A 23,250-nucleotide genomic window follows, 5' to 3' on the forward strand; every position below is an offset into this window, starting at 1 on the left:
TAAAAATAAAAAAACTCTTTTCACTCTTAAACTTCTGTTTGTGACATCACGATACTATTATTTTTTGTTGTGTCAATAATAATTTTAAGTTGATTTTTATTTGAGAAATTTAATGCGTTGGTATATATATTTTATTCTTATTTATAGTATATTTTAAAATATAAAAATTATTTATTATATCATACAAAAACAACGTGCTATGATAGCTAATCAATTTATAATGTCAATCACAAAAAAATAGGTAAGTAGCAATTATTACGACAATCGATATAAATATTACACATAAGATTGTTCTTTTTTCATACTAATACATTTAATATATATTGCCAATAATAAATAAACTTAAAAATTAGGTAAGAAGCAATTACTATAAAGCCGTTACACATATCTAACACGTCATGAATTGCTTTTTAATAAATTTTGTAATCATGATAAATTTATTAAATGTGTAATCCGGTTACGTATTATAAAATCCACTTTTATGACAACGTCAACAGACAAAATATGCTGCAATAAGTCATCAATGATTATAAACAGACGTAAATATTGAATTGCAGAAAGAATGTCGGCCACATGAACGGAACAAAGACGTAAACCCACGCGCTAAAAAGAATGTAAAGAAATCATATATTTTGTTATATAGATAAAACAGACAAGTATTTAATTTCAAAACTCAAAATCTTTTCTCAATTATTGATATTTTAAAAATCATAAAATTTTATTACTTAATAACATTTATATATTTCAATTATAAATCCTAAAGTTATTTATTTGATTGCAAAAATTATTATTATTATTTTCATGTCTGGATGAGTACTTCATATTATGTTAATTTTTAAACATAATATTGATAAAAAAATAAGAGGATGGACATGCAATAGTTCCTATTAAATAATAGATAGCAGAGCAGAGCGTAAAATGCAAGTGAGGAGGAGCGCGTGTAGAAGCGAAATTGGCGGTCCTTGCTAGAAGACAGGTATGACATATCATCTCACACAACCCCGTAATTCCCAGACAAAGCGAAGGGCATTCCACCACCACTATAAATATCGGCTCCTCCTTCCTCTCAGCCCTACCTCTACTACTACTACTACTACTCCTCCTCTTCACTCCTACTCTTATACGTCGGAGACTGATTTTATACTCTCTCTCTCTCTCTACACACATACACCTTCACCAGCAATGTCTAACTCCTCCTCCTCCGCTTCCGCCGTCGCCTCTGAAGTAGACGCCGCCATCTGGAGAGCCGTCGTCGGCTCCTCCGTCCAAGTCCCCTCACTCAACTCCTATGTCTACTACTTCCCCCAAGGACACCTGGAACACACCTCCTCCTCCGCCTCCATTCATAATTACAATTTTGCCCTCCCACGTCCCTTCATTCCCTGCCAAGTCCTCTCCATTCGTTTCCTTTCTGATCATCCCTCGGATCAGGCTTTCGTCAGAATCCTCCTCCAGCCGCTCCAGCCCCTAGGACCACGCCCAATGAACAACGATGATGATGACACTAGAACCGACGTGGTCTCATTCTCGAAGATTCTGACTCCGTCCGATGCGAATAACGGTGGAGGTTTTTCAGTTCCCAGATACTGTGCGGACTTGATTTTCCCGCAGCTGGACTTCGCGGCTGACCCGCCCGTTCAGAATTTGACATTGAAAGACACCCATAACAATGCATGGGAGTTTCGACATATCTACCGAGGCACGCCGCGCCGCCACTTGTTAACTACTGGCTGGAGCAAGTTCGTTAACGCCAAACGCCTCGTCGCCGGAGATACCGTGGTTTTTATGAAGAAAAAGTCGACGAATGAGCTCTTCGTTGGGATCAGGAGAGCCTCAAGGGTTGGCGGCAATGAGGGCCAGGATGGTGGTGAGGCGTTGGAGGCGATACAGAAGGCGGCAAGAGGAATGGCGTTCGAGGTGGTGTACTATCCCAAGGCTGGATGCCCCGATTTCGTGGTGAAGGCGGAGAAGGTGAAAGATGCATTGCGGATGTGCTGGAGGCAGGGAATGCGGGTAAGGATGGGGGTGGAAACGGATGATTCATCCCGGATGACGTGGTTTCAGGGCACAATTGCAGCAACCACGTCTCCTGGTACCGGGCCGTGGTACGGTTCTCCCTGGCGCATGCTTCAGGTGCAATCCCAATCCATATGTGCATGCATGTTGATTTTTTTCCATTCTTGATGAGTGAGCATTGCCTCGTGACAATAAGATCGTAGAATAGTAGATCTGATATGTATATGTTACATGGATCCTTTTTTATGGTTTATTTGAATATGTTATACCAGTTGTTTTGATGATCAGGTGTACAGTCAATTGCAGCATGCAGGAGTTGGATGTTTAATCATCATCTCATCGTTGAATTATTGTACTGATTTGAGTTGATGTTCTTCGAATTGCTATCATCATTTGAGAATTGGATCGTGATTCCCGAATATATTCAATAGTCTGGTTCAAAGAATGCATTTCTACTATTATGTTGTCGTTGAATTGCATTTACTGCACCGCTTATCTTCCTTGCTGTCCTAATTTTATTTGGATCCATATTTGAATCACTAACGCGTGTGCTCGATTGATGTCGTAATTTGGTTTGTCGGCATTATATGGTAAAGTTACGTGCTTGTTTCGCTTTGCGGCTGAATTATGCAAACTATATGCTGTATGTTTTTCCTGAGTCAAACTATGAAGTCATGTTCTTGATTTGTTGTCTATTATGATACTGCAGAAAAGGTTTACTGTTTCTTCAGTTGGAATTATTTCTACTCTGTAATATTGAATAGGTTTTCACCAGGATCCCGTCACCCCTTCTTCTTAATTTATTCTGCATTTCTAACCATTTTTCAACTGTAGGTGACTTGGGATGAACCTGAAAGCCTTCAGCACGTTAATAGAGTGAACCCTTGGCAAGTGGAATATATTCCGGCCACTCCACTCTTTGATCCCGAATTTCCTCCCTCTAAGAAGTTCAGAATAATGCAAAATCCAGAGACGGTACCTGCTGGAGAGGGAGGTTTTCGCCTCCCTCAATTAACACGTCCAATGGCAGGACATCTGAACCCGGCTGCGCTCAGTTATGCTCCTTTTTCTGCTGGCATGCAGGGAGCCAGGCCCGATCACATTTGTATATCCAATGCCAGCAGTGATAGGACACTCCAAACGTCGAATGAACTCCCTAAGAACGATGCGGCCCCAGAATTGAAAACCGTTTCAACGGTTCTAAGTATCGGGAGTTCATATTCCGACAATTTATCACATGGTAGTCAGAGCAGCGTCCAGTTCCGCAGCACTGATCTACTTGGCCAGCCGGGACCGAGTTCATCATCCAAAACTGGGGCGAATTCGTTCCAGTTGTTTGGAAAGATCATTCAGATGCCTGAGCCTGTTGGAGGCGGTTCAAAACTTAAGGCGACTTGTACAGATGGTGGAAAGGAGAGTAGCGTTCATCCACCAACCTAATCCTTCTCCTAGGTCAGCTGCATTTGGGGGGGCTTGCTGATAAATTGTAAGAGCCTCAACCGAGGGAGCATGAACCATATGAATTAGTGGCTCATTTGCTGACAATGTATAGCTCTGTACAGGTGATGGAGAAGGCGTCTTAAGTTTTGTTTGTAATCCTAGAAAAATCCAGTTGGTATTGTTTCAGAAATGTGATGGATTACTTGGGGAGGAGGATGTTGATGAGTGGCGATATTGTGCTTGCTTTCTCACTTAGCCTTGGAGACAACTGTACCAACTTGTCCACCAATTCTGTGGTCAGTTAGGCCCAGGGGAAGGCCCAAATCCAATCCCTTGTGTTTTACATTTCACAAAGTTCAGATTATACATCGGAAGATTGATTTGTCTATTTTCCTTAGTACTGAACTAATATAACACGGTCTATTATTTACTTTACTTATTCTTATGGTGTTTATTGCAAATAGGAAGCATTACCTTCAACATCATTCTCTTGGACTACCACATCACAAACCACCAACGTTTCCATCCCATTTTAGAAAAGAGAATTATTACTGACTTCAAATTAAATTGTTTAAGGAAGTATATATATTCGTTTGATTTGGCCAATGGACACTAATCAGGGAGTGTCCTTATATGAGTACCTATTCTGCTACATGCACCTCTGTTTTCCAACTTGTATTCATGCACCAGCCTTGATTAGTTACAAGTACGGTCCTCCCTTATTCTGGCTGTGGACGTGTCTGCACGATGAAAATGTCGTTGCCAACCAAACAACCTTCTACATCCTGTGGACACCCAAACTTCTGCTCCAGGAAGAAACCAACAGCGCCAAGCCTCTGCCCGAGCTGCTGTCGGAATATGGGATCCACAGTCAAAGGTTTCTTGCTGTAATCTACCGTCAACTGTATAACTTCGCCGTCTGCAGGGCCAACACTGCGTACTACCAATTCCTCGCTGAAATTTGCGAATGCTAAAGTTTGCACTGTCCCATCAAATTTACCACTGGAGAGTCTCCAGGGAGTGCCCCTTGTGCCAGAAGCAAGAGTTTCCCCAAGTCCTGGAGCAATCTCTGCCTCAACCAGATTCTGGTTCTTGTCTGTGGGGCTAAGAGTGTGGAGTACGAAGGATATGTCTGGAGAAAGCATTTCTTGCACAAGAACAGCCATTACGGCCTTATTTTGGGGCACACCAGCAGCTCGGCGGCTTAGAACTGCTCTGCGAGTATACAGGGAAGCCCAAACTCGTGCAATGGCATGTCCAAAGATAATTGGATTAGAAGGGCTGACGTTAGGAATTGATTCATAAAGCCCAGCAGCTGACATTCCAGCCAAGTCCTCCACATTAGCACTAGAACGGACTATTAATCTTGCGTTCTCTGGAAATAATTTTGATAAGCTTTCAATGGTTTCTTTTGGGGGACTCAAGCAAGAAATGAGCTCCTCTAGTTCATTACAAAGCCTATCGAGTTCTCCATCGATTTGAGCCGCTTCTATCCTTTCAATTAGTGACCTGTACGTCTCCATTGATCCATTGCGCTCCAAAGCCAATTCCATAGAACCGAAAGGCAATACTGCTCCATTGGGGACGTTAAATGATGCAGGAACTCCTTGTTCATTGTACACTGTCATTCCAGCATCAGAACCAGGCACTTGAATAAGAATTTCTAATGTTTAGAGATAGTCGCACTCGCAAAGAATCCAGTTAGTGGATCTAGATGCTAAAGCATTGAACAAATAGTTTACTGGAGAGGTCGAGATTTTTCATTTTCAAATTCTAACGATGCCAACTCCAGCACAAGCTACATTACCTTTACTAGAAGCAGCAGCCAAAGAAGCCAGGCAACCGCAAGCTGTAGCCTTTGCACCAGAGCTTTGTAAATCAGCATTTTCAAGCAATATAACATCTCCAGCTGACAAAACCTGCATGACATTCAGAGACAATCGTAAACATTGGAATGCAGAACAAATTATGCACTGATTTCTAATTGATACCTGATTGATGTCAGATGTTTTGCCAGTAAGCGAGGAAGTGGTATTTCCTTCTGAGCTTCCAACCTCCGGTGAACCTGTGGTTGATTGATTTTCCAGTGGAATATTACCATTCGTGCTCTTTGCTGAAGTTGGTATCAAGCTGACACCTGCAGAGGATGCTTCCAACCTGAAAAAGGTTGGTCAAGAAAAGGCATTAAAAAAGATGAAAGAGTGGAAGCTCCATGCTAAACAATTCACTCAAAGAACCAGTGGAACTCTAACTATATATGGTGAGATAGAAGACCAAGGGGACAGAATGTCCAAAATATAACCTCACAAATTTCCCGATCAGCATCTTGATATCTGCAACATTTTCATCATCTTCACAGGTCACAAAAACAACCTTCTCCTGCAGTCCACAGATTCACATTTAAAGTTTAACAATCAGCCCACTTGCCATCTGTCTACTATCTTGGAAAAACAACAGTAAAAGAAAAAGACATGGCATGAGACTTGCTTGGCGAGCCCTAACACCAAGATGAGACAAATGAGGCAGCTCCTGCATAAGTATAACTCCAGCAATGTTTGCTCCAGCAGCTGTTACCTGCCAGACAATCAACAGATACAGAAAATCTTAACTTGACAGTCATGCATTTGAGAATTAAAATGTACCTCAAAGTCCTATATTTAAATAATTAGAACATATAGAGAGAACCTCTTCATCTCCATCAGCTTTGCTCACAACTAGAATAATTGGTCCAGTAACAGATGATGGTACTGACCCAGGAACAATACTCTCTACCTGAAGTCGAGTTGCATAAAGAAATTTTAAATAACCACAAAAAGACTGGCACATAATATATTTTTCTCAAATAGAAGATTTAAAAAAAACCCAGGTTTAACTCCCAAATCAACAATTAATAGGTTGGAACGGGATTTCATTACGGTGATATCACAGATGACTTTTGGCATACGATGAACTAGAAATCTTATATACACCAAATTTTCTCTAAAGCTTTTTCTTACAGTGGATGCCTAATGTAGTGGCAGAATTGATGGGGATTTCGCAACTAGTTTTATGAAGTGCTTCACATGGAACTGAGTCATTTATACGAACATGCTGTAATAATGCAACAGCATGGATGTAATATCAGGTAGATACAAGCACAGACAAATCCCCAGTGAAATTGATATTTTGACGTGTCGTGCGAGTCATGAGATGGGGTACCTCGATGAGAGTTCCAAAAGCATCTCCTGGTACAAGAATATCCCAACCTTGAGATCCAAGAACATTCCTAACAGCCTTCAAATGAAGGGTGCACAGTTTGGAAACCTGAAAAATTACCCTGTATTTCCAATTGATAATTAGATGGCCATAACAATTTCAAATGTAACAAACAAACTTCAAGAAAACAGGTTTACAGAATTTTTAGTAAACTTGGGTATCGTACCCAGAACGAATCTCAGCTTCAGTATATGTCCTCACAGTATTCTCAGGAATCCCCAAAGCTTTTCCCAATATCTGCAAGAATTCAATAATAATCGAGGATCAAATTTATTGTATATAATTCATGATGGTGAATTGTGTCACTCTGTGATGAAAAAATGCAATATTAATTCTGGATTTAGAAATTGCAAAGAATTGGAAAATTAAAAGCAGGAGATAGTTCATATCACATAACCATGCCAGAAAAAACATTAAAATGTGTAGTGATTCTTAGGAAAGAATTACCAACAATGATTGGCATAAAGCATGAGCACCTTAAATTACCTTACCTGAACTTTTTGAGGGAATATATGAAGAAGGGCCTCAGAATATTCTTCAGTCAGTCTCTTAGCTCTATCAAGTGTAGCTTTAAGCCTTAAACCCCATATTCTCTTACCGTTTTCACTGCCTTGTATTAATAATAACAAAGTATCTCAGAGAAAAACGGTGTAATCAGAAACAACCAGCATTATGAATTTACTGAAAAAAAGGTACCTTCAGTTTCCAGAAGACCTCTCTCTTTCCATGCTAGAAGCTCCTTTCCAATAGCTCTGCACTCATCAGGCTTCCAGCCAGATAGGCCCAACTGATGGACACTGATGGCTAGAGCTCCAAGTGGATCATTCCAAGAATTAATATTCTTTTGATCTACATTATCTGCAAGCCAATGAGCTCCTCCAACAGCTTCAAGTGCATTAAGAAACCTATAAAAACGCACCGTCAACTATCCAGTTTAAATTTGTGAAATGACTGCAGGAGCCTGGTAGCTCAATTCCTATTAATGGTCCTACTGAAAAATATCAGCAGACAGATTTCTCATAAGTGAAGAATACAGTAGCCACAGGTACAATATGTGTCATTTGTCAGCAAATTTCCCCTCAACCTAGGAAGGAAAACAAACCCCAGGGCCTAAGGTTGCCATGCAGTACAAAAACATGGAGCTGAAAGTATGTACTATCAACAAAGAGATCATTGAACGCCCACGCTTATTATAGTGACCAGAAAAAACGATAAAGCCTTGAGCCCATGATGACACTATACCCAAATTAGAAACACCCACAACAGCAAACCCTTTTTACATAACACCCACAACAGCAAACCCTTTTTACATGAAGGAAGCTAATAGTTTGTCCATATTTTTGTATCATGTCAAAACTGCATGCAGGCTAAATTATTTGCAGAGACTTTAGTGACCAACCTGCTTATGCCCATAAAAGGTAATAAATCAGTGACCAATACTATTATTATTTAAGAACTAAAAAGTTAAACAAAAATAATGGGTGCATTACCTGCTTAAAAGAACAAATGCATAGTCTTCAAGTCCAATCTCACAAAGACGCCACTGTGATTGCATGGATTCTTTGATTAACATCATGATATTTGATTATTGTGAAAAACAAAAGAAATAAAGAGAAGATTTTACCTTTTGGCGCATTGCTATTGCAGCATCAGGAGCATCATTCCGAAGCCCACTCTCAAGACCCTTGGCAATTTCTTGGCGGAGATTACTCAGAGCTTGTATTGTTTTCATCAACACTCTCATCCATTCACTTTCAGAAATATAATTATGACTGTCCATATTATCCAATGCCTGAAGAGAGACATCAATGGGTAATTTCTCTATTATATGCTTACAATGTTATAAAACTGTTTATGTGTGCTGTTAGCAGAGGGATAATGAAGGAAACAACAAAAACTACAAGAACGATACACAATAATAAGCAAGGGACCTTTATGCAACACAAAAAACACCATTCCGTTCCCACAGATATGTTGGCAACCAATATAAGCGTTCATGACCCTCATGGGCAGTGGAAATAGAAATCTACATAATCCCTTACAATCTTTCATATTATTTTGGATTTCAATACTGTTCCTTGATTCTTCAAGATGTTTTCTGCACCTAGATATACGAATTTATATTGTATCAAATATTGAAAATAAGCATTAGTATTTTTGTGGTCAAATGAAGATACAAACAGTAATCCAAAAATAGTTAATTACATGTTTTAGTGAATAAGTGTAACTGAACCATGATGATAATACAACAATCTTTATTCAATGGACAAATAATTCTCCAATAAGAACACCAATCCATAACTGCAGACTTAGATCTACAGAGAAGTATACCTGTTTTGACTCTATAAACGCAGATAGGGCTGCTGAGGTTTGATCCAGTGAATCTCTAATTGATTCCAGTTGTTCTTCCAGACTTTAATAATGTGGATAATAACCAAAGCATCAGAAAGATGACAAATGATTAACCAGAAATTCTATTCTCCACACAGACAATTTCAAATATGAACTGTATATACATGAGATAGCAAGACAAATTTGAGAAAGTTCCCAACAGTAAAAATGTCGAACTATGCTGAGCTAAAGTTTACCAGTTTCAGAAATGGATTTAAATAAGTAGTATCCTATATCAACATATCACTTAGCCAGTAGAACAGACAACAGAGAACCTGTTAACTAACACAATTATTTCACTGAATTTTAAAACATAAACTTGAAAATCCTCTCTGCAACTCTTGGGAAATAAAGAACCAAAAAAGGAACTAGTACCAAAGAAAAACACACATTGCATCATTACTGAAAGAAAAACTAGTCTGTAATGGTATGAAAACATTATAGGAAACCTAAGTGCAAATTGATCAGCAGGCAACAAAAGGATCTCAGGGGATCAGCATAGTTTGATTATAGCATTTGTTTAACTAAAGAAAAGAAAGAAATGAACAAAAGTTAATCATCAGGAAACACTTAATAATTCCAAAAGGAAAAGCATAAAGTGGAGAGTATGTTACCTTCCAGCATTGAAGAAATCTTTGAGTTCTCGATGGAATATCTTGAATTGCTCAACAAAAGCTTCACTGTATTCTCCAGGTTTCTTCGTAATTCTGGCAAGCATTGCTTCTGTGGCAACTAAATCTTCAGGACCAGCATTTCGATGAAGCTTGTTTTGTATAGTATGCTTAATTTCTTGCTGGAATGTTATTATTACTATGTAAACAACTCAAATTTTTTAACTAAAAAATAAAAAATTAAAAGAGTTTTCTTGATGAATAACCTTAAGGTCGTGAGGGATATCATTCCTATGAGCAATATCTCGAATTCTTGTTAATGGGACAGATGCTGTGAACTCTGCCTTAAAAGATGGTAAGCAAGGATGAATTTTGCGGATAACAAGTATTTCCTGCATATAATAGAATACTTGTGAGGAATATCACTGCTGGACCAGTTGTGCAAGTAGGCTGTAATACCTTACCCGAATATGAAGTTAAAGTACACAATTCACAGATAGAAGACAGTGACAATGAGAAATAGCAAAAATTTAAGCGCAACAACCACAAAAAGGGAGGAAATTAAATAGATGCAATAGATAGACAGTAAAGTTTGTGCAATTTTGACAATAACGTAAGAAAAATAAGAAATGATATTTAGGCCAAATTGTAGGATTTGATTTTTTCCCCCCGGATTCTTCACAAACATCTGATAATCATAATATGGTGATTCCAAGTTGCTCCAAAATCAAGTTTAAGTCAATTGTTTCAGAAAACTAGCAGAAGGTGACCTGAAGTGAAGTGTCTTTTCTGCTGGAAATTCTTTCAAGTTCGCGAAATATAAGCCTGGAAATCTCTGCATGCCTGTTTGGCCGATGATGGCCTCCATCTTCAAAGCAAGGAATTTGACCTGTGTTTATCCACTACATAAAACAATATCATATGATGAGGACACGGACTAATTTGCCCACAGAAGCAAACTAAAAAGAGTATATCATATAACCTTCAAATATATTGCTGAATATGTAAGCGCTTCCAAGCGCTTTGCATTCTCAATGTTTTCAACCACAAGCTCTCGAACAACTTCAAGCTTCACAAAACAGAAATGAAGGAAAGCATAGATGTTAGTATAAATATTTTGGCTCTGCCAAAAACTGTTAATCATATTAATCTTAATTTTAATTTTTGGATCTTGCAAAAACAACATGAACTACATAGAAATTGCATATTGGCGGGGTAAACATAAAAAATGTAAAAGTTCATGCCATTGCAAGTTTGTAGAAGGAGCAAAAATCATCAATACCTTCCGCCACCAGTTCCTAGCACTACGATCACCTTCCACTAATTTCAAAGCAATCCCTTCGAGACCTGAAGTATCCCAGTTTCTGTTCTTTTCTGCATCGAAATGATCCTTTGAACGAACAAATGCAACATCCTTCCCTTGCCATTGCTCCACAAAGGCACTTGAGGTAACAGCCTCTTCTATAGAGGCGGTAACAACATTCCCATTTTTAATTTGTTCTGCCTCCACTCCCTCAGCATCTTTCCCATCCCAAGGCAGTACTTCTACCTGTTCATTAGTTTTGTTCCACCTACAAACAATATTAAAGTTTCCATTCCCTGAGAACTTTAAAATGCGGTTATCACCGCTTTCCCATACTAACTTCCCCTTATCCTTGCTTACTATCACAAACTTATACTCAACGGGCTCTTCATTGCTATTCAATTCCAGATCACATACCCATCCATTTTCTGTCCAATCCATCATCACTTTATTCTTCCATGAGCCTAACTCTATAGCTGACCCCAAAATAGCAACATGTTCCCCAAATTCGACTTGGTGATCTAGCCTAACCTTCAGCTTCACCTTGTCAGCACCTGACGTTTTAGACTGCCTTTTCTTTTTCTTGTCCTTCTTCATTTCTTCTTCCCTGAAACCATAAAATATCAAAATAACAAACATGTCAGTCATCTCTTCATATGACATGTGATCATAGAGCTTACTTTTGCCAGCAAAATTCAATCTTTACAAATAAATTACCACTCCCAGGAACTGATATATTCCGGTTTTCAGTTTTCCCAGGAGGCTGTTCCGCTCTCCTTGACCCTTTTCATTCCTTTTTCTTTTCCTACATATTCACAAGATTCCATATATTCTGCTAAAAGCCCAAACTCACCCCCAACATTCAAAATGACAAGAAAATACAAATCTTTACCTGGTTTCGACCGAAGAAACAGCAGAGACCGTCATTTTAACAGAATCCCTTCTGATGGGTCCAATGGAAAAGAATCCAAGATGTTTCCCATGCGAAAGGGGAATTGAAACCTTTCGGTGAAGAAATTTAGATGGGATATTGTTATGGGGGCATCTAGAATTACTTGATGAAGCAATAGCATTGGAACTGGAAGCAAAATTGCAGCGCAATATACAAGGATAGTCCATGGCAATGAATGAACTACAGGAAGTTCAAGATTTCCTGATCTTTTTAGCTTTAAAACGTAAAGAAATTCACTCTATTACGTATATATAAACTGTGAGCTGATGAGAGATTGAAAATGGAAATCTTGAATGAATTGGGCAGTGGAGATATTTGTGGATGGACATGAACACGTGGGAAAGATTTTTGTTGCTAGTTTTATTTATTTACCACTGTATATATTACTATTATTAGTGAATCATATAATGTAACTCCATTGTAGATTCCTAAGACAGATCTTGACACTGAAACTTGGGAACCTGGAAAAGTATTGTCTTTGATTAAAATTCAAGAATTCTCGAGGGAAAGGGGTGTGCACGAGATTCACGAAATTTTATGTGCATAAGATAACTTTCGTTTTTGTCTTCCTTCTAATGTGGATAATTGTCATTTTAACAGTCGCATGATATTTTCATTTTCCCTGACCTTTACTCCTAACAATATTGTAAGATTATGGGCCTTTTGTTTAATGGGGGTATTGATGGTTTTTCCCCTTTCTTTTGGGTTGATATGGAATTACTCATTTGCATAAAGAAAGTGGTTAAATATTTAATATTGATAATTAATATATTAATTATTATTAATTAAAAATTGTAATGTAACGATAATCGAGATCATAAAAAAATTTATACTTAAAAATAAATAGAATAACACTTCTGCTACCTTTCCAGATTCCTTCTTTGTTTTCTTTTTTTGGTTTCTCTAATGTCCTAAAATGAAAACGGAAAGGTCAATAGTGGTTTTGAGTAAAATAAGATTGAAGGTAGTAATAACAAACATAATTATTTATTTAATAAGATTAAAGACAATATAGTAATCCTTCACAAACCGGCTTTTCTAGTTCCTTCTATAACAAAACACCATTTTTCCCCTACTGCTTTGAGGATTTCTCTTTTAATTCTTTCGTCTTCCTTCCGTCCAGCTAGGAATCACAAGGATGGCAGCTTCAGCTTCTCTCTCTCTCTACACTCCCCACAACTTCTCTCGTACTTCTTCAAGACCCGCAAACCATTTGTGTCTGCAACGACCCACTATTCAAAAATTTAATATTTCCATTTCAAGAACAGTTTTTTCCGCATATCCTGTTTTCAATTCATACAGGAAAAATGGGAATCCAAGAATTATCACCGATGGGTTCAGGAATCAAAGGCGTTCTTTTTTTAGACCTTCCGTCTCAGCCCAGGAGGAAAACCAACCCGCCCCGGTATTAATCTCTCTCTCTCTCTCTGCACACACACACACACACCAGACATTGAAATGTTCATGGGTTCAATAAATAAATTTGCTATAGTTGATTGTATCTTCTTTTTAATTGAAGCAGATTGCTAATGTCATAAAAAACAGAGAGATGGGGGCATAGGCATAGCCGTTAGCAACTCCTACATAAATTGCATTGCTTTTATTTTCTAATTGTTTATCTAGTTATCTCAGAGAAAAAGCTTGACATTTTAATTTGTTGATAAATTGTGGACTGTGTTTTCTAGCCGTGAACTCCCAAACTCCCACCCCCCATCTTTTTGGACATTCTGGAATCTTGTTGAATTTGGAACATCTATAGCTATCTTTTAACATTGAATCGAAGTTTAAAGCTGGAGCTTGACAAACAGGTTGAAGTTTAAATGGTTAGAGATATTAGGGTGCTGTTTCTAAAATATAAAAACTAATCTTTTTGTTATAGTATCAGCATGATCTTTTTCCTTGTGTCGTAATGTACAGAAGCTTTCTATTGCAAGTAAAGATATTTTGTGTGTAAAAAATCATGGTTTCATAATTCCTACGCTTGTCTTAAGTTAAAGATAGTTCATTCCAAAATAGTTTGTATAAAATCACTCTGGGTTAATTCTCAAAGGTTGCATTTGAATTGGAGGATTTGAAATTATGGATTTTCAAATCCTTAATAAGAAATCCTTTGAATGTATTTGGATAATTCTGAACTTCAAGGATTTGAAATACTTCAATTCTAATTTTGGACTATGTTTTGTTGAATATTGATGGATTTCAAATTCTTTTTAAATGGAATCATTTGAAACCCTTTCTCCAAATTCTTCCCTCAAATTCAAATTCATCAATCCAAATGCACCGAAAGATAAATAAACTTATGATATAATGTCTCAGCCAGTAGAGGTGCAATATTTTGGTGAAAAATATGAGAGTTGCTATGAATACATATGATTTCTGTGTCAAGAAATGGAACTTCATAAGGGAAGGGGAAGTTGGGGATAAAACCAAGTTTCTGGTAATCAAAGGTGAACGGATTTGGATTGTCATAACATGAATATGAGTACGGAATTTGCTAACCATTGCTCCCGAGTAAACAAATAAGTACAGGGATATGGTTGGCAATTGGACAAGATGGTTATGCAAAAGTAACAAAGGAGCGACAGTTCAGTTTTACATCTTCCATGTTTAACTTGACATCTTTGTAGAAAATTCCGACATTTGTCCTAGCTCAAATTATCTTGTTTTATGAAATTGTACTTGCAATTTGCGCCAACTACACAATCAGAGTGCCAAATCTATTTGTTGAATCAAAATTTCACATGGAACTAGATGTGAACAATTTTAGACTTTGAACTTTTCCTTTTCTACTGTGATGATATCCAAATGAACTTGCAGACAAACAATTCAGATGAGTTCCAAGCGCCAGAAGGCGCAGCAGATCCTGCTCGCCTGAAGTTGATCATGCAGGCATATAAGGAAGCTGTTTTAGATGGAGACAGAAAGGCTATATATGAACTTGAAGATATGATATTCATGATGGAGAAAGAGAAAAATGAGCTGGCCCAGAAAGTTGCAGCTATGTCTGCAGAAATATCTTCTGGAAAGGAAAAATTAGTTCGCTTGCAGGCTGATTTTGATAATTACAGAAAAAGATCGGAAAAAGAAAGATTAACAGTAAGGAGTGATGCCCAAGGAGAAGTGATTGAAAGTCTCTTGCCGATGGTCGACAGTTTTGAGAGAGCCAAGCAACAGATCAAACTAGAAACCGAGATGGAAAAGAAGATTGATACAAGTTACCAAGGTATATACAAGCAGTTTGTGGAAATTATGCGGAGCTTGCGTGTGGCCGCTGTCCCCACAGTTGGGAAGCCATTTGATCCTAAGGTAAGAATTGTCACAACTTAGCTTGAATTTTTCTGTGTGGATGCTTACTTCTATGTTCTTATTTCCAATAATAACAATTACTCATCTCTTAACTTTTTGTTCCACCACCCATCTCTGGACCTTTAGATGTCAAGTTAAACATAATTTTAGATGCAAGAACAGCAATACTTTTACATCATATGGGTTTTTGGTGTTGGTCTACAGTGGATGTAAACTGTGGGGTTGGATTTTGAATCAGTCCACTGACCTTTGATTGGGTAATAAGCTACACTGATAATGGTCTACCTGCTTTTAGATAAGGGTGACGGTATCATGCATCAGTTTCTGCTTCTTTACAATTGTGATTTCAACTGTTGAATGCAGATGCATGAAGCTATTGCTCGTGAGGAGTCGTATGAGTTCAAGGAGGGAATCGTAATCCAAGAATTTCGCCGGGGGTTTTATCTTGGAGATCGCTTATTAAGACCTGCGATGGTTAAGGTCTCATCTGGACCTGGTAAAAAGAAACCTGCTTCGGTGCCAGACCAATCATGTGAGGAGCCAGCTTCAGTTGCTGGAGTCGATAATCGATAGTCTTACTGCAGATCATCATTGGGAATTAACCATTCAAAAGCAATATTTTATGTTATTCAAAAGAAATTTCTTGCTCAAGTTACTATCGTGGAATAGTTTGCTCCCTCATTAGTCTCTTCAAGCACGCTTGCACACTGCTTCCTTTTTATTTTGTTTGCAAGTTCCGAAGAGGAAAACGGAGGGCACTTTAGTAAGATTCTCTTGTATTCTGTAACCACAAAGGAAAAAGCATTGAAGTACCTTTTGTCTTATAATCCTAGCCGTTAAAGGTCACGTATATATAATAAATAATTTTTTAAATTTTAAAATATATTATAAATAAGAATAAAATGTACAAATTAATGTATTATATTTTTTTAAGAAAAAAAATTATAAAAAAATTAATTTATTAGTTAATGTATAATTTAAAAAGTTGAATAAATTAGTTCTTTTATTAGTTGATAGATATTTTTAATTTTACAAAAAATTGATGCAGTAGTGTTATCAACTATCAAGTGTGTGTTATGAACTATCAAGTGTGAGTATAGAAGTCTTTTTCTTTTTATATTAATATAAATTAATATAAGGCAATGTTAAGATATGCTAGTGATTTACTTGCCAAGCCAAAGGAATAAATGGTCCATCAAAAAATGAGACTTTCTGGCAATGAATGTATCATGTTGCCCGTTAACAAATAAAACATCCGTGTAGGATCTGTTTACTTTCCCTCTCAGTAGGTCGACATTGCGTATCACTTAGGGGCCTGTTTTTGCGCTTTCACACCAGCTAAAAACAAAAGAACTATGCGCCGAAGGACACAGTCACAGCAATCTAGAAGTCTTGAAGTCAAGTGAACGAATGTGCCATTAATTGGGCAAAAGGGAACATCATTTGATCATGTTTTTACACTTCATCACTCGGATACACCAATGTACTTGCCTCATGAGGGAAAACAATTCCAATAAGTCATAAATGTACTGATGGTAGGATTGATGAAAAGTAGAGGAGTTTCTTTGTCTACATAGGAAAACCAGGCTAAGTTTTTGAACGGCGTGTGTCCTTCACACATTACCTAAGCACTCATTTGTGCAATACACTTTTCTTCGGCAGCTTTGTCTTCTTCTGAGACTGGTTCTGCAACAGAAGGAAAAAACCAAAAGAATAGAAACATCAAACACTTTGACCAGGGCATAGCCCAGCCAATAAATTATCCCCAATCGCAGCAGGAGTGTGAGACTCTCACCTTTTGTCTTTCCAGGGCTTCGGCATCAGTCCTCTCAGTCCAGGTGCTCTTGCGAAGTTTAATTGGTCGGTTCCCGACATATTTCCCTGAAGCAAGAATATTTTTCAAGAAGCTTTCAAAGATTAAATAAGTACCAAGGGCCACACTATCCATCCTTGGCCAACTGGTAAAGGGGGTCCAGGAGAATGGAAAACCATGGCCCTTCAGAGCTCCAGACAATCAGGTTTGGAGACTAGACCAGAGGAGGCCCGCCTATCTATGTTCTAGAGCAGAGAGGGAATGAAAAAGAAAACAATTAAGTTTGGATAAAACCCACATGAGAAAATAGAAATTACCATTCATTTCTTTTAAAGCTGCCACAAGGTCAGTCGGGTTGGAAAAACTGACAAACCCATACCCCTTGGTTTTACCAGTACGCTTATCTCTAACCACCTATCCAAGATAAGCCACCATCAGTTGTATTTTTATAATTATATGACGAGGCACTATAAATGCAGACATCAGAGAAGAATGAGAGCACAACCACCAGGGGAGATACTAGACACAAAAGTAGGCAAATTCACATCCCAGAGATATAATAATTAAAATGCTGAAATAAGTACCTCAAGAAGACAGGTAACAGTACACAACTCACATTCTTCATCAGATATGCACTGATACGACCTTCAAAAGCAAAATATTAACAGATAGGCTTTGCTTTGTACAATGTGTTCACAAGACAACACTCAAGCAAGACAGAACCTATGAACTAGTTGGCTCCTTTTCCTTTTCTCTCTTAGAAGTTCTAAAAATTTCCCTTGAAGATCATAAATTGCAGTTGCAATTGCTACAGTTAAGCAAGAATAATGCAAAGAGATAATTCATGAATGTAAAGCACAAAAGAAAAATACATAACCAGATCTTACATATAAAGTCTATGCACAACAAGACCAAGGAAACAAATGGAAGCAAAACTCATTCAACTTCCATTTTACTAGTTCTACTTCTCATCAGTCAAAATCATAGAGAGCAAATATCTAGTCCCCATCACTATCCAATTATATATTTCCCCCTCTTTTCCATATAAATATTAAAACTTTTCAGAGACTGCAGAAATATTTATATACATTTTCATATCTAATAATTCAGTGTCATATGTTTTTTACATAGCATGGAAAACCTATATCCATATATATCACCAATGTGCCCTGGATCCAACAACAAACACCCTACAAAGGCACAAAATGAGGGGCCTCAACTCACTAAAGTCGACACATATATGTCACAAGAGGTCCAATACAAATTACGATGAAAAATAATTAGCTAATACTTTACCAAAATGATCTAGTATTAGGTCTACATGATATTTAACAGATCGAGTTTACAGAAGAAAAAGAAAAAATTAACACCATCCTTTATAATTGGATAATAAACACAGCGCAACGAAAGCCCAACAATTTAGAGTAGAAAACTGCTGATAAATTTCCTCAACTAAAATACGAAGAATATTCCTAGACCTAACTGTAAGCTTACTATACCTTTCTACAATTTAGTGCTATTTGCCATCAACAATTGATCGGTAAATTTCATTCATATACTCAATGAGAAATGTACAGTTAATATGGCACAAACTTGAGATACTGTACACATCCAATTATCTACAGTAGTCATTCATGCATTGTCAAAATCACAACACGGGTTAAAACAACGAGGATTCTACCTTAACGAATACGAGTCAATTGAGGGCTCCATGCACTTCATATTAACATCTGAAGAGGACATGCAAATGCTCATGTATACCACTCAAAATATATTAAAATAATACAAGAGCAAGAGCCAATTACAACATGCACAAGAAAGAGCTATAAGTGAGTCTGCAGAGAACATACTCTGGCCATATTAAATGAAGGAAATCTTGAAAAAGCTTTGGATAAAACGTCATCATTCACCTCATTTCCAAGATCACCACAAAATAGACGATAGTCATCTGCAAGATGTCAAGATATCAACAAGTAAAAATTGCTTGTGGCAACTTTAACTGCTGAAAAGGACAACATGAAAATAACCAAAAGGTGGACGAAAACGAAGTTGAAAAAATAATTGTGCTAAGGAATAAAATAAAAAATGCAATTAGACTAGGATAGTTGCAGACTGGGTGTGGATTCTGGAACCTATTCTGATACACTTCACTGCATACCAGTTCCAATAGCCAAGTGGGCCAATACCACGCAAGTCAACTAAAAAAATTGAATGAACTACCAATTATTACTCATTATAGTAAAAGTAACTCAAGCACTAGCCCTAGTTTCCAAGCAAGTTGAATCTCACAGAGCAAAGTATGTTGCATTTGCAGACATACTTGGATGATTTTCACACCTTAGTCTCACATTAGCACTCATGGCACTTGGAATCCAGTATGGTTATTGATGCAATATGCATGTTAGAATCACCCAGGTTCCAAATTATAAGATGCATTCACTCAGTTGGTGTTCATACTGTGAGTTGACGACATAATGAAGGGAGGGCATGCAGAACCAAACCCGGATATCTGTTCAGTACACAATGAAACATATCTATCGCTGCATAATTATTCATCATCATAGGGTCTTAACGTAAACTACAAGACTAGGAATGTATGGTTAATTTTTCAGGAAAGAGATGACCTTGTATGAATCTCTCATTCCAGCAAATTTTCTAATGTCTAGACAGAATTTAACCCAAACATAACAAGGGAGGTAAAACTGGCCCACTTCCCTTACCCGGCCTACCAGTCCGACCCAGTTCCACCTCTTTAAATATGAAGCCTCTCTCTCTCAGTCAAAACCCTAACCCTAATACCCGACGCCTCAATTTTCTATCTTCTCTCTCCTTTTGTCTCTGGTCTTGGTTTCTCCTTTCCCGTTTCTCCTTTCACCGCCCTTTTTTCTCGATCATCCCCTCTGGCTATTAATGGCTACTCCCTACAAAATATCCTGTTCCATTCTGATTCGAACATAACCTGAAATCATATACTCTAATATCTCCTTCTCCGTGCTTCCATTTAAAAGTTCTTAGTGAACTAACCTTTGTGGTTGATAAATGATAAGTGATCCTGAGTGGATCTGTGCCTGAGTGGCTCTAGGTTATACGGTGCTTTTGTGGCCCGGTGCTTTAAGCAACCGTGAGTTGGGTTGCAGGCTTTTGTGGCGTTTGGGTTTGCAGTCTTCGGACCTGGCATTCTGAGCTTAAGATTTTACCAAAGACTCCTTTAACTGCTACATTATTTACTGTATAGATCTGTTTGTATTTGTATAAATCTGTAATTATTTTTATTCTTGTATTGATGAATAATTGTATAAGGGTTTCAAACCCATTTATCTTTTGTAATAGTTTGATCAGAGTTGATTCCTGGGCTTTACTACCGGTGGTTGATACCCAACAGAATAATAATTAATAGACTCAAGCTTGCTTAACATACAAACAGTGCGAACAATAAACTCATACTCTCAGGCCATTCTGCAAGGGTGGGATCCTCCCAAGTCTGCCCTGCAGCTTTCCGAGGAATTGCCTTCTTCTTAGTCTCTGCTTTGTGCTCAATATCGCTGCTTGCAAGTGCAGCTTTTACACTTTCAATAGCTTCTGGTGTTATTGTTTGCGCATCCCTCTGGAACAACTGTTGGGCCTGTCTAAATTAACACCCAGTATTAGATAGAAACATAACCGAATCAACAGGGACAAAATTGCATCAATAATCACATAATGCTTGGTAGCAACTGTCAAGATAATTAAAGGTTTACAGCAGAAATCATCTAGCACCACTTTAAATACATTCGCAATCAACCCTAGCAGCAATTTAACTATCTAAACTATAAGGCATATAATTTATACATTAAAAAATAATAGAATTGATATACACGCCTGTTGATATTGCGGCAAAGTGTACACGGTGGGAGGAGCGGGATAAACGGGTAGAGGAACAGCCGGAACGGTAGGAGGAGGGGCGGCGCCGATGTAAGGAACGGGAGGTGGAGGAGGCGTTTGTTGAAGGTGAAACGGGGTCGGAAAATAGGAGGTGGTGGCGGGCGGATACGTGTACTGAGAGGATGACGAAGCGGCGGCAGCCGCCGTGGTTGAAGGCACCGTAGCCATAGAGATCCCTATTTCAACAAAAGAAACGACGACGTCACGGCGTTGTATCGATCAGAGAAGGATAGCGATTGTTCTGGAGGAGCGCATTGGTATCTCATATCTGGAAGAGAAAAGGAGAATTTATAGGACCGGGCCGGCCCAATGGGCAGAACTCATGGACCTTCCCAAGAGGTTTCGGGTTTGGGCTGAAAATTCCAAGTTTGAATCCGGGTTGGATAAGTAAGATGTATTTTGTTCTATTGAAGAGTGTCTTCGTTTCATGAAATCCATATGAATGATTGAAGATAAATAGTTGAGTAGATTGCAGATACATCAATAAATTGAGATATTCAGACGAGAAGTTGTATGCCTACAACCCTACCAGTTTGCAAACTCGAAAACGGGATGAACTTGCCTGGAAAGAGTAAATACACTTACACCTCATGGTGGAAATTCCCGCTGATTCATTTGTACAAATGAATGCACAAGACTCTGAGGATGTTATACGTTTTATCAAAAGATGATATAATGTTAGCGTAGCTATCAACCATGTATCTTCTTGGCTATCGCAACGACTCAAGAAGGAATTTTCATGAAGAAATAAATGGTCAGAGAACTGATCAAAGTCATTATACATTAATTGTGTAAACTGATACATGTTACCCTCCATAGTAATTACAAATACGACCCATTTACAGGCTTCTACCGACAAGTTAATGCAAGAACAAGTGTTGCAGTCTCTTCCAGCCCTCTACTTGCAGCAGCTATCATTTGAAGCTTCCTCTTAAACAGTAGGTACCAGATTGCAGATGAGCTCAGACCAGTGCTATCTTTGACAGTACTTCAATCTCTTGTAGCGACATTCTGGCACAAGGAAATTTTCTGATGTAACACAATACCAAAATTATGATTCTATGTGGTATTAATATATGCTCTTAACATCAGACTTTACATTCAGATTAAGACAATAACAATTAAGGAATATAGTGTATTTCCTCTGTACACAATTGAACAATCACAGTAGACTTCTCATCCTCTTGGTAAGTTGGTATATTTGAGTTTCAATTATGCTTGCATAATTTCGCGTTATTAAGGATTTAAATCCTTCGCCACAATTTGAACTATTTTTCCACGTATTATGATGGGTTTCAAATCCATCTAAACGCAAAGTCGTTTGCAATTCAATTGAACAATCTCTTTATGAATACAAATACAAAATATGGAAAAAAAGGTTCAGTGTGACTAGATATTACCATTCCAAAGAGGGATTTTGGGCATTAAGTCTGTTGTAAAATTCAGTAAATCTTCTTCTACCAACTGGCTTTGGCTTGACAGGTTTCTTCCTCAGACCAAAGATCTCCTGCACCAGAGGTACATGAACCAATACCAGTTTCCATGCCAGGAACCAACCTACAGAGATCAGATATATACGAACAAAAAGAGAAGAGGTTTTAGGGGAAAGTTGAAGATTGTAGCATTTCAAGTTCCATAACCTCCAAAGCATTAGGCCAAATTAGACAGGAAATTAATCAAGAAATAAATCTACTCATCAGGCAAAATTTAAGTATGCTAGATTAAGAATCTCAAAATAAACCATAATTCAATTCAATATTCCATTCTCCCAAAATAGAACACGAATAAACCTGGAAAGAGACCAAATTTCAATAGCCCACATCAAGAACCAGACAAAAAAGGCATGTAAGTAGGCGCAATTCCAGAACCCACATGAAAGCATCATGAAAACTCACTTAACATCATCAGCACCTCAACAAACATAATAATTACTAAATAATTCACTGACAAATATATACAAACGCAAAATTTACATCTGGCCAGAGAGAGAGAGAGAGGCTGACCGAAGAAGAGTAGAGAGAGAGTAAAGAGAACAGCAAGCACAGGACGAATAAGAACAAAAGTAAAGTAATCCCAATAGGAGAGAGCAAATGATTCATCGGAAAAAGACTCCATTTTTCGGAGGAACTGGAATGCGTTGGCTTAGGTTTTGGAACAAGTACAAGAAGGGCCCGGTTGAGCCGCAGACTTTGACATGAATTACATATAAAAAAGTTATATATATATTTTAATATCGAAAATA

The 23,250-nt window shown here is 37.8% G+C and overlaps 5 protein-coding genes across 8 annotated transcripts; 2 read left to right on the forward strand and 3 right to left on the reverse strand.

The window, feature by feature from the left end:
* The first annotated feature begins 1,035 nt into the window (after positions 1-1,035).
* On the forward strand, positions 1,036-3,844 carry LOC105159512 (auxin response factor 17-like). The gene is made up of 2 exons (XM_011076597.3): positions 1,036-2,133; positions 2,851-3,844. The coding sequence occupies exons 1-2, from the start codon at positions 1,183-1,185 to the stop codon at positions 3,454-3,456; spliced, it is 1,557 nt and encodes a 518-aa protein (XP_011074899.1). The 5' UTR covers positions 1,036-1,182; the 3' UTR covers positions 3,457-3,844.
* A 142-nt stretch (positions 3,845-3,986) lies between these two features.
* PWD (chloroplastidic phosphoglucan, water dikinase (ATGWD3)) lies at positions 3,987-12,447 on the reverse strand. Its single transcript, XM_011076598.3, has 19 exons — positions 11,909-12,447; positions 10,996-11,623; positions 10,696-10,782; positions 10,484-10,615; positions 9,980-10,105; positions 9,717-9,895; positions 9,043-9,124; positions 8,336-8,503; positions 8,202-8,254; positions 7,408-7,616; positions 7,203-7,321; positions 6,878-6,948; positions 6,655-6,772; positions 6,142-6,228; positions 5,944-6,030; positions 5,759-5,835; positions 5,448-5,613; positions 5,264-5,375; positions 3,987-5,077 (listed from the first exon to the last, which is right to left on the reverse strand). Exons 1-19 carry the CDS (start codon positions 12,133-12,135, stop codon positions 4,176-4,178), a joined length of 3,630 nt encoding a protein of 1,209 aa, XP_011074900.1. The 5' UTR covers positions 12,136-12,447; the 3' UTR covers positions 3,987-4,175.
* A 546-nt stretch (positions 12,448-12,993) lies between these two features.
* On the forward strand, positions 12,994-16,101 carry LOC105159514 (Co-chaperone GrpE family protein). The gene is made up of 3 exons (XM_011076599.3): positions 12,994-13,373; positions 14,786-15,274; positions 15,638-16,101. Exons 1-3 carry the CDS (start codon positions 13,107-13,109, stop codon positions 15,845-15,847), a joined length of 966 nt encoding a protein of 321 aa, XP_011074901.1. The 5' UTR covers positions 12,994-13,106; the 3' UTR covers positions 15,848-16,101.
* Positions 16,102-16,666: 565 nt separating this feature from the next.
* On the reverse strand, positions 16,667-21,288 carry LOC105159612 (RNA-binding (RRM/RBD/RNP motifs) family protein). 2 transcript variants are annotated; one of them, XM_088878750.1, is made up of 6 exons: positions 20,946-21,288; positions 20,532-20,709; positions 18,998-19,035; positions 17,405-17,501; positions 17,070-17,155; positions 16,667-16,960 (listed from the first exon to the last, which is right to left on the reverse strand). In XM_088878750.1, the coding sequence occupies exons 1-6, from the start codon at positions 21,174-21,176 to the stop codon at positions 16,907-16,909; spliced, it is 684 nt and encodes a 227-aa protein (XP_088734876.1). In that variant the 5' UTR covers positions 21,177-21,288; the 3' UTR covers positions 16,667-16,906. The 2 variants fall into 2 exon arrangements, with proteins under 2 accessions (XP_088734876.1, XP_011075028.2); XM_011076726.3 differs by having other exon boundaries at positions 18,938-19,035; positions 20,946-21,286.
* Positions 21,289-21,772: 484 nt separating this feature from the next.
* On the reverse strand, positions 21,773-23,216 carry LOC105159515 (uncharacterized). Of its 3 annotated transcripts, none has more exons than XM_011076601.3 (3): positions 23,012-23,215; positions 22,409-22,565; positions 21,773-22,037 (listed from the first exon to the last, which is right to left on the reverse strand). In XM_011076601.3, coding segments are annotated over exons 1-3 (270 nt in total). In that variant the 5' UTR covers positions 23,124-23,215; the 3' UTR covers positions 21,773-22,036. The 3 variants fall into 3 exon arrangements, with proteins under 3 accessions (XP_011074903.1, XP_011074902.1, XP_088734877.1); XM_011076600.3 differs by having other exon boundaries at positions 21,773-22,019; positions 23,012-23,213; XM_088878751.1 differs by lacking the exon at positions 21,773-22,037 and having other exon boundaries at positions 22,405-22,565; positions 23,012-23,216.
* Positions 23,217-23,250: the final 34 nt, after the last annotated feature.

The sequence above is a fragment of the Sesamum indicum genome, linkage group LG3 (genome assembly GCF_026168435.1).
Source record: "Sesamum indicum cultivar Baizhima isolate 11 linkage group LG3, ASM2616843v1, whole genome shotgun sequence".
NCBI classification, from domain to species: Eukaryota; Viridiplantae; Streptophyta; class Magnoliopsida; order Lamiales; family Pedaliaceae; genus Sesamum; species Sesamum indicum.

Bases quoted from the DNA above. Each gene is read 5' to 3' on its own strand.
- LOC105159515 (XM_088878751.1), bottom strand. From the start codon at position 23,123: ATGGAGTCTTTTTCCGATGAATCATTTGCTCTCTCCTATTGGGATTAC. The intron at 22,566-23,011 runs GTCAGCCTCTCT...TGATCTCTGTAG, and splicing joins TCTCTCTCTACTCTTCTTCG to GTTGGTTCCTGGCATGGAAA.
- LOC105159512 (XM_011076597.3), top strand. From the start codon at position 1,183: ATGTCTAACTCCTCCTCCTCCGCTTCCGCCGTCGCCTCTGAAGTAGAC. The intron at 2,134-2,850 runs GTGCAATCCCAA...TTTCAACTGTAG, and splicing joins CTCCCTGGCGCATGCTTCAG to GTGACTTGGGATGAACCTGA.
- PWD (XM_011076598.3), bottom strand. From the start codon at position 12,135: ATGGACTATCCTTGTATATTGCGCTGCAATTTTGCTTCCAGTTCCAAT. The intron at 10,106-10,483 runs GTCACCTTCTGC...TATTATATGCAG, and splicing joins GAAAAGACACTTCACTTCAG to GAAATACTTGTTATCCGCAA. The intron at 7,322-7,407 runs GTACCTTTTTTT...TATTAATACAAG, and splicing joins AGGTCTTCTGGAAACTGAAG to GCAGTGAAAACGGTAAGAGA.
- LOC105159612 (XM_011076726.3), bottom strand. From the start codon at position 21,176: ATGGCTACGGTGCCTTCAACCACGGCGGCTGCCGCCGCTTCGTCATCC. The intron at 20,710-20,945 runs GCGTGTATATCA...TAATTTAGACAG, and splicing joins CTTTGCCGCAATATCAACAG to GCCCAACAGTTGTTCCAGAG. The intron at 16,961-17,069 runs GTGAGAGTCTCA...CTTCTGTTGCAG, and splicing joins AAGCCCTGGAAAGACAAAAG to AACCAGTCTCAGAAGAAGAC.
- LOC105159514 (XM_011076599.3), top strand. From the start codon at position 13,107: ATGGCAGCTTCAGCTTCTCTCTCTCTCTACACTCCCCACAACTTCTCT. The intron at 13,374-14,785 runs GTATTAATCTCT...ATGAACTTGCAG, and splicing joins AGGAAAACCAACCCGCCCCG to ACAAACAATTCAGATGAGTT. The intron at 15,275-15,637 runs GTAAGAATTGTC...TGTTGAATGCAG, and splicing joins GGAAGCCATTTGATCCTAAG to ATGCATGAAGCTATTGCTCG.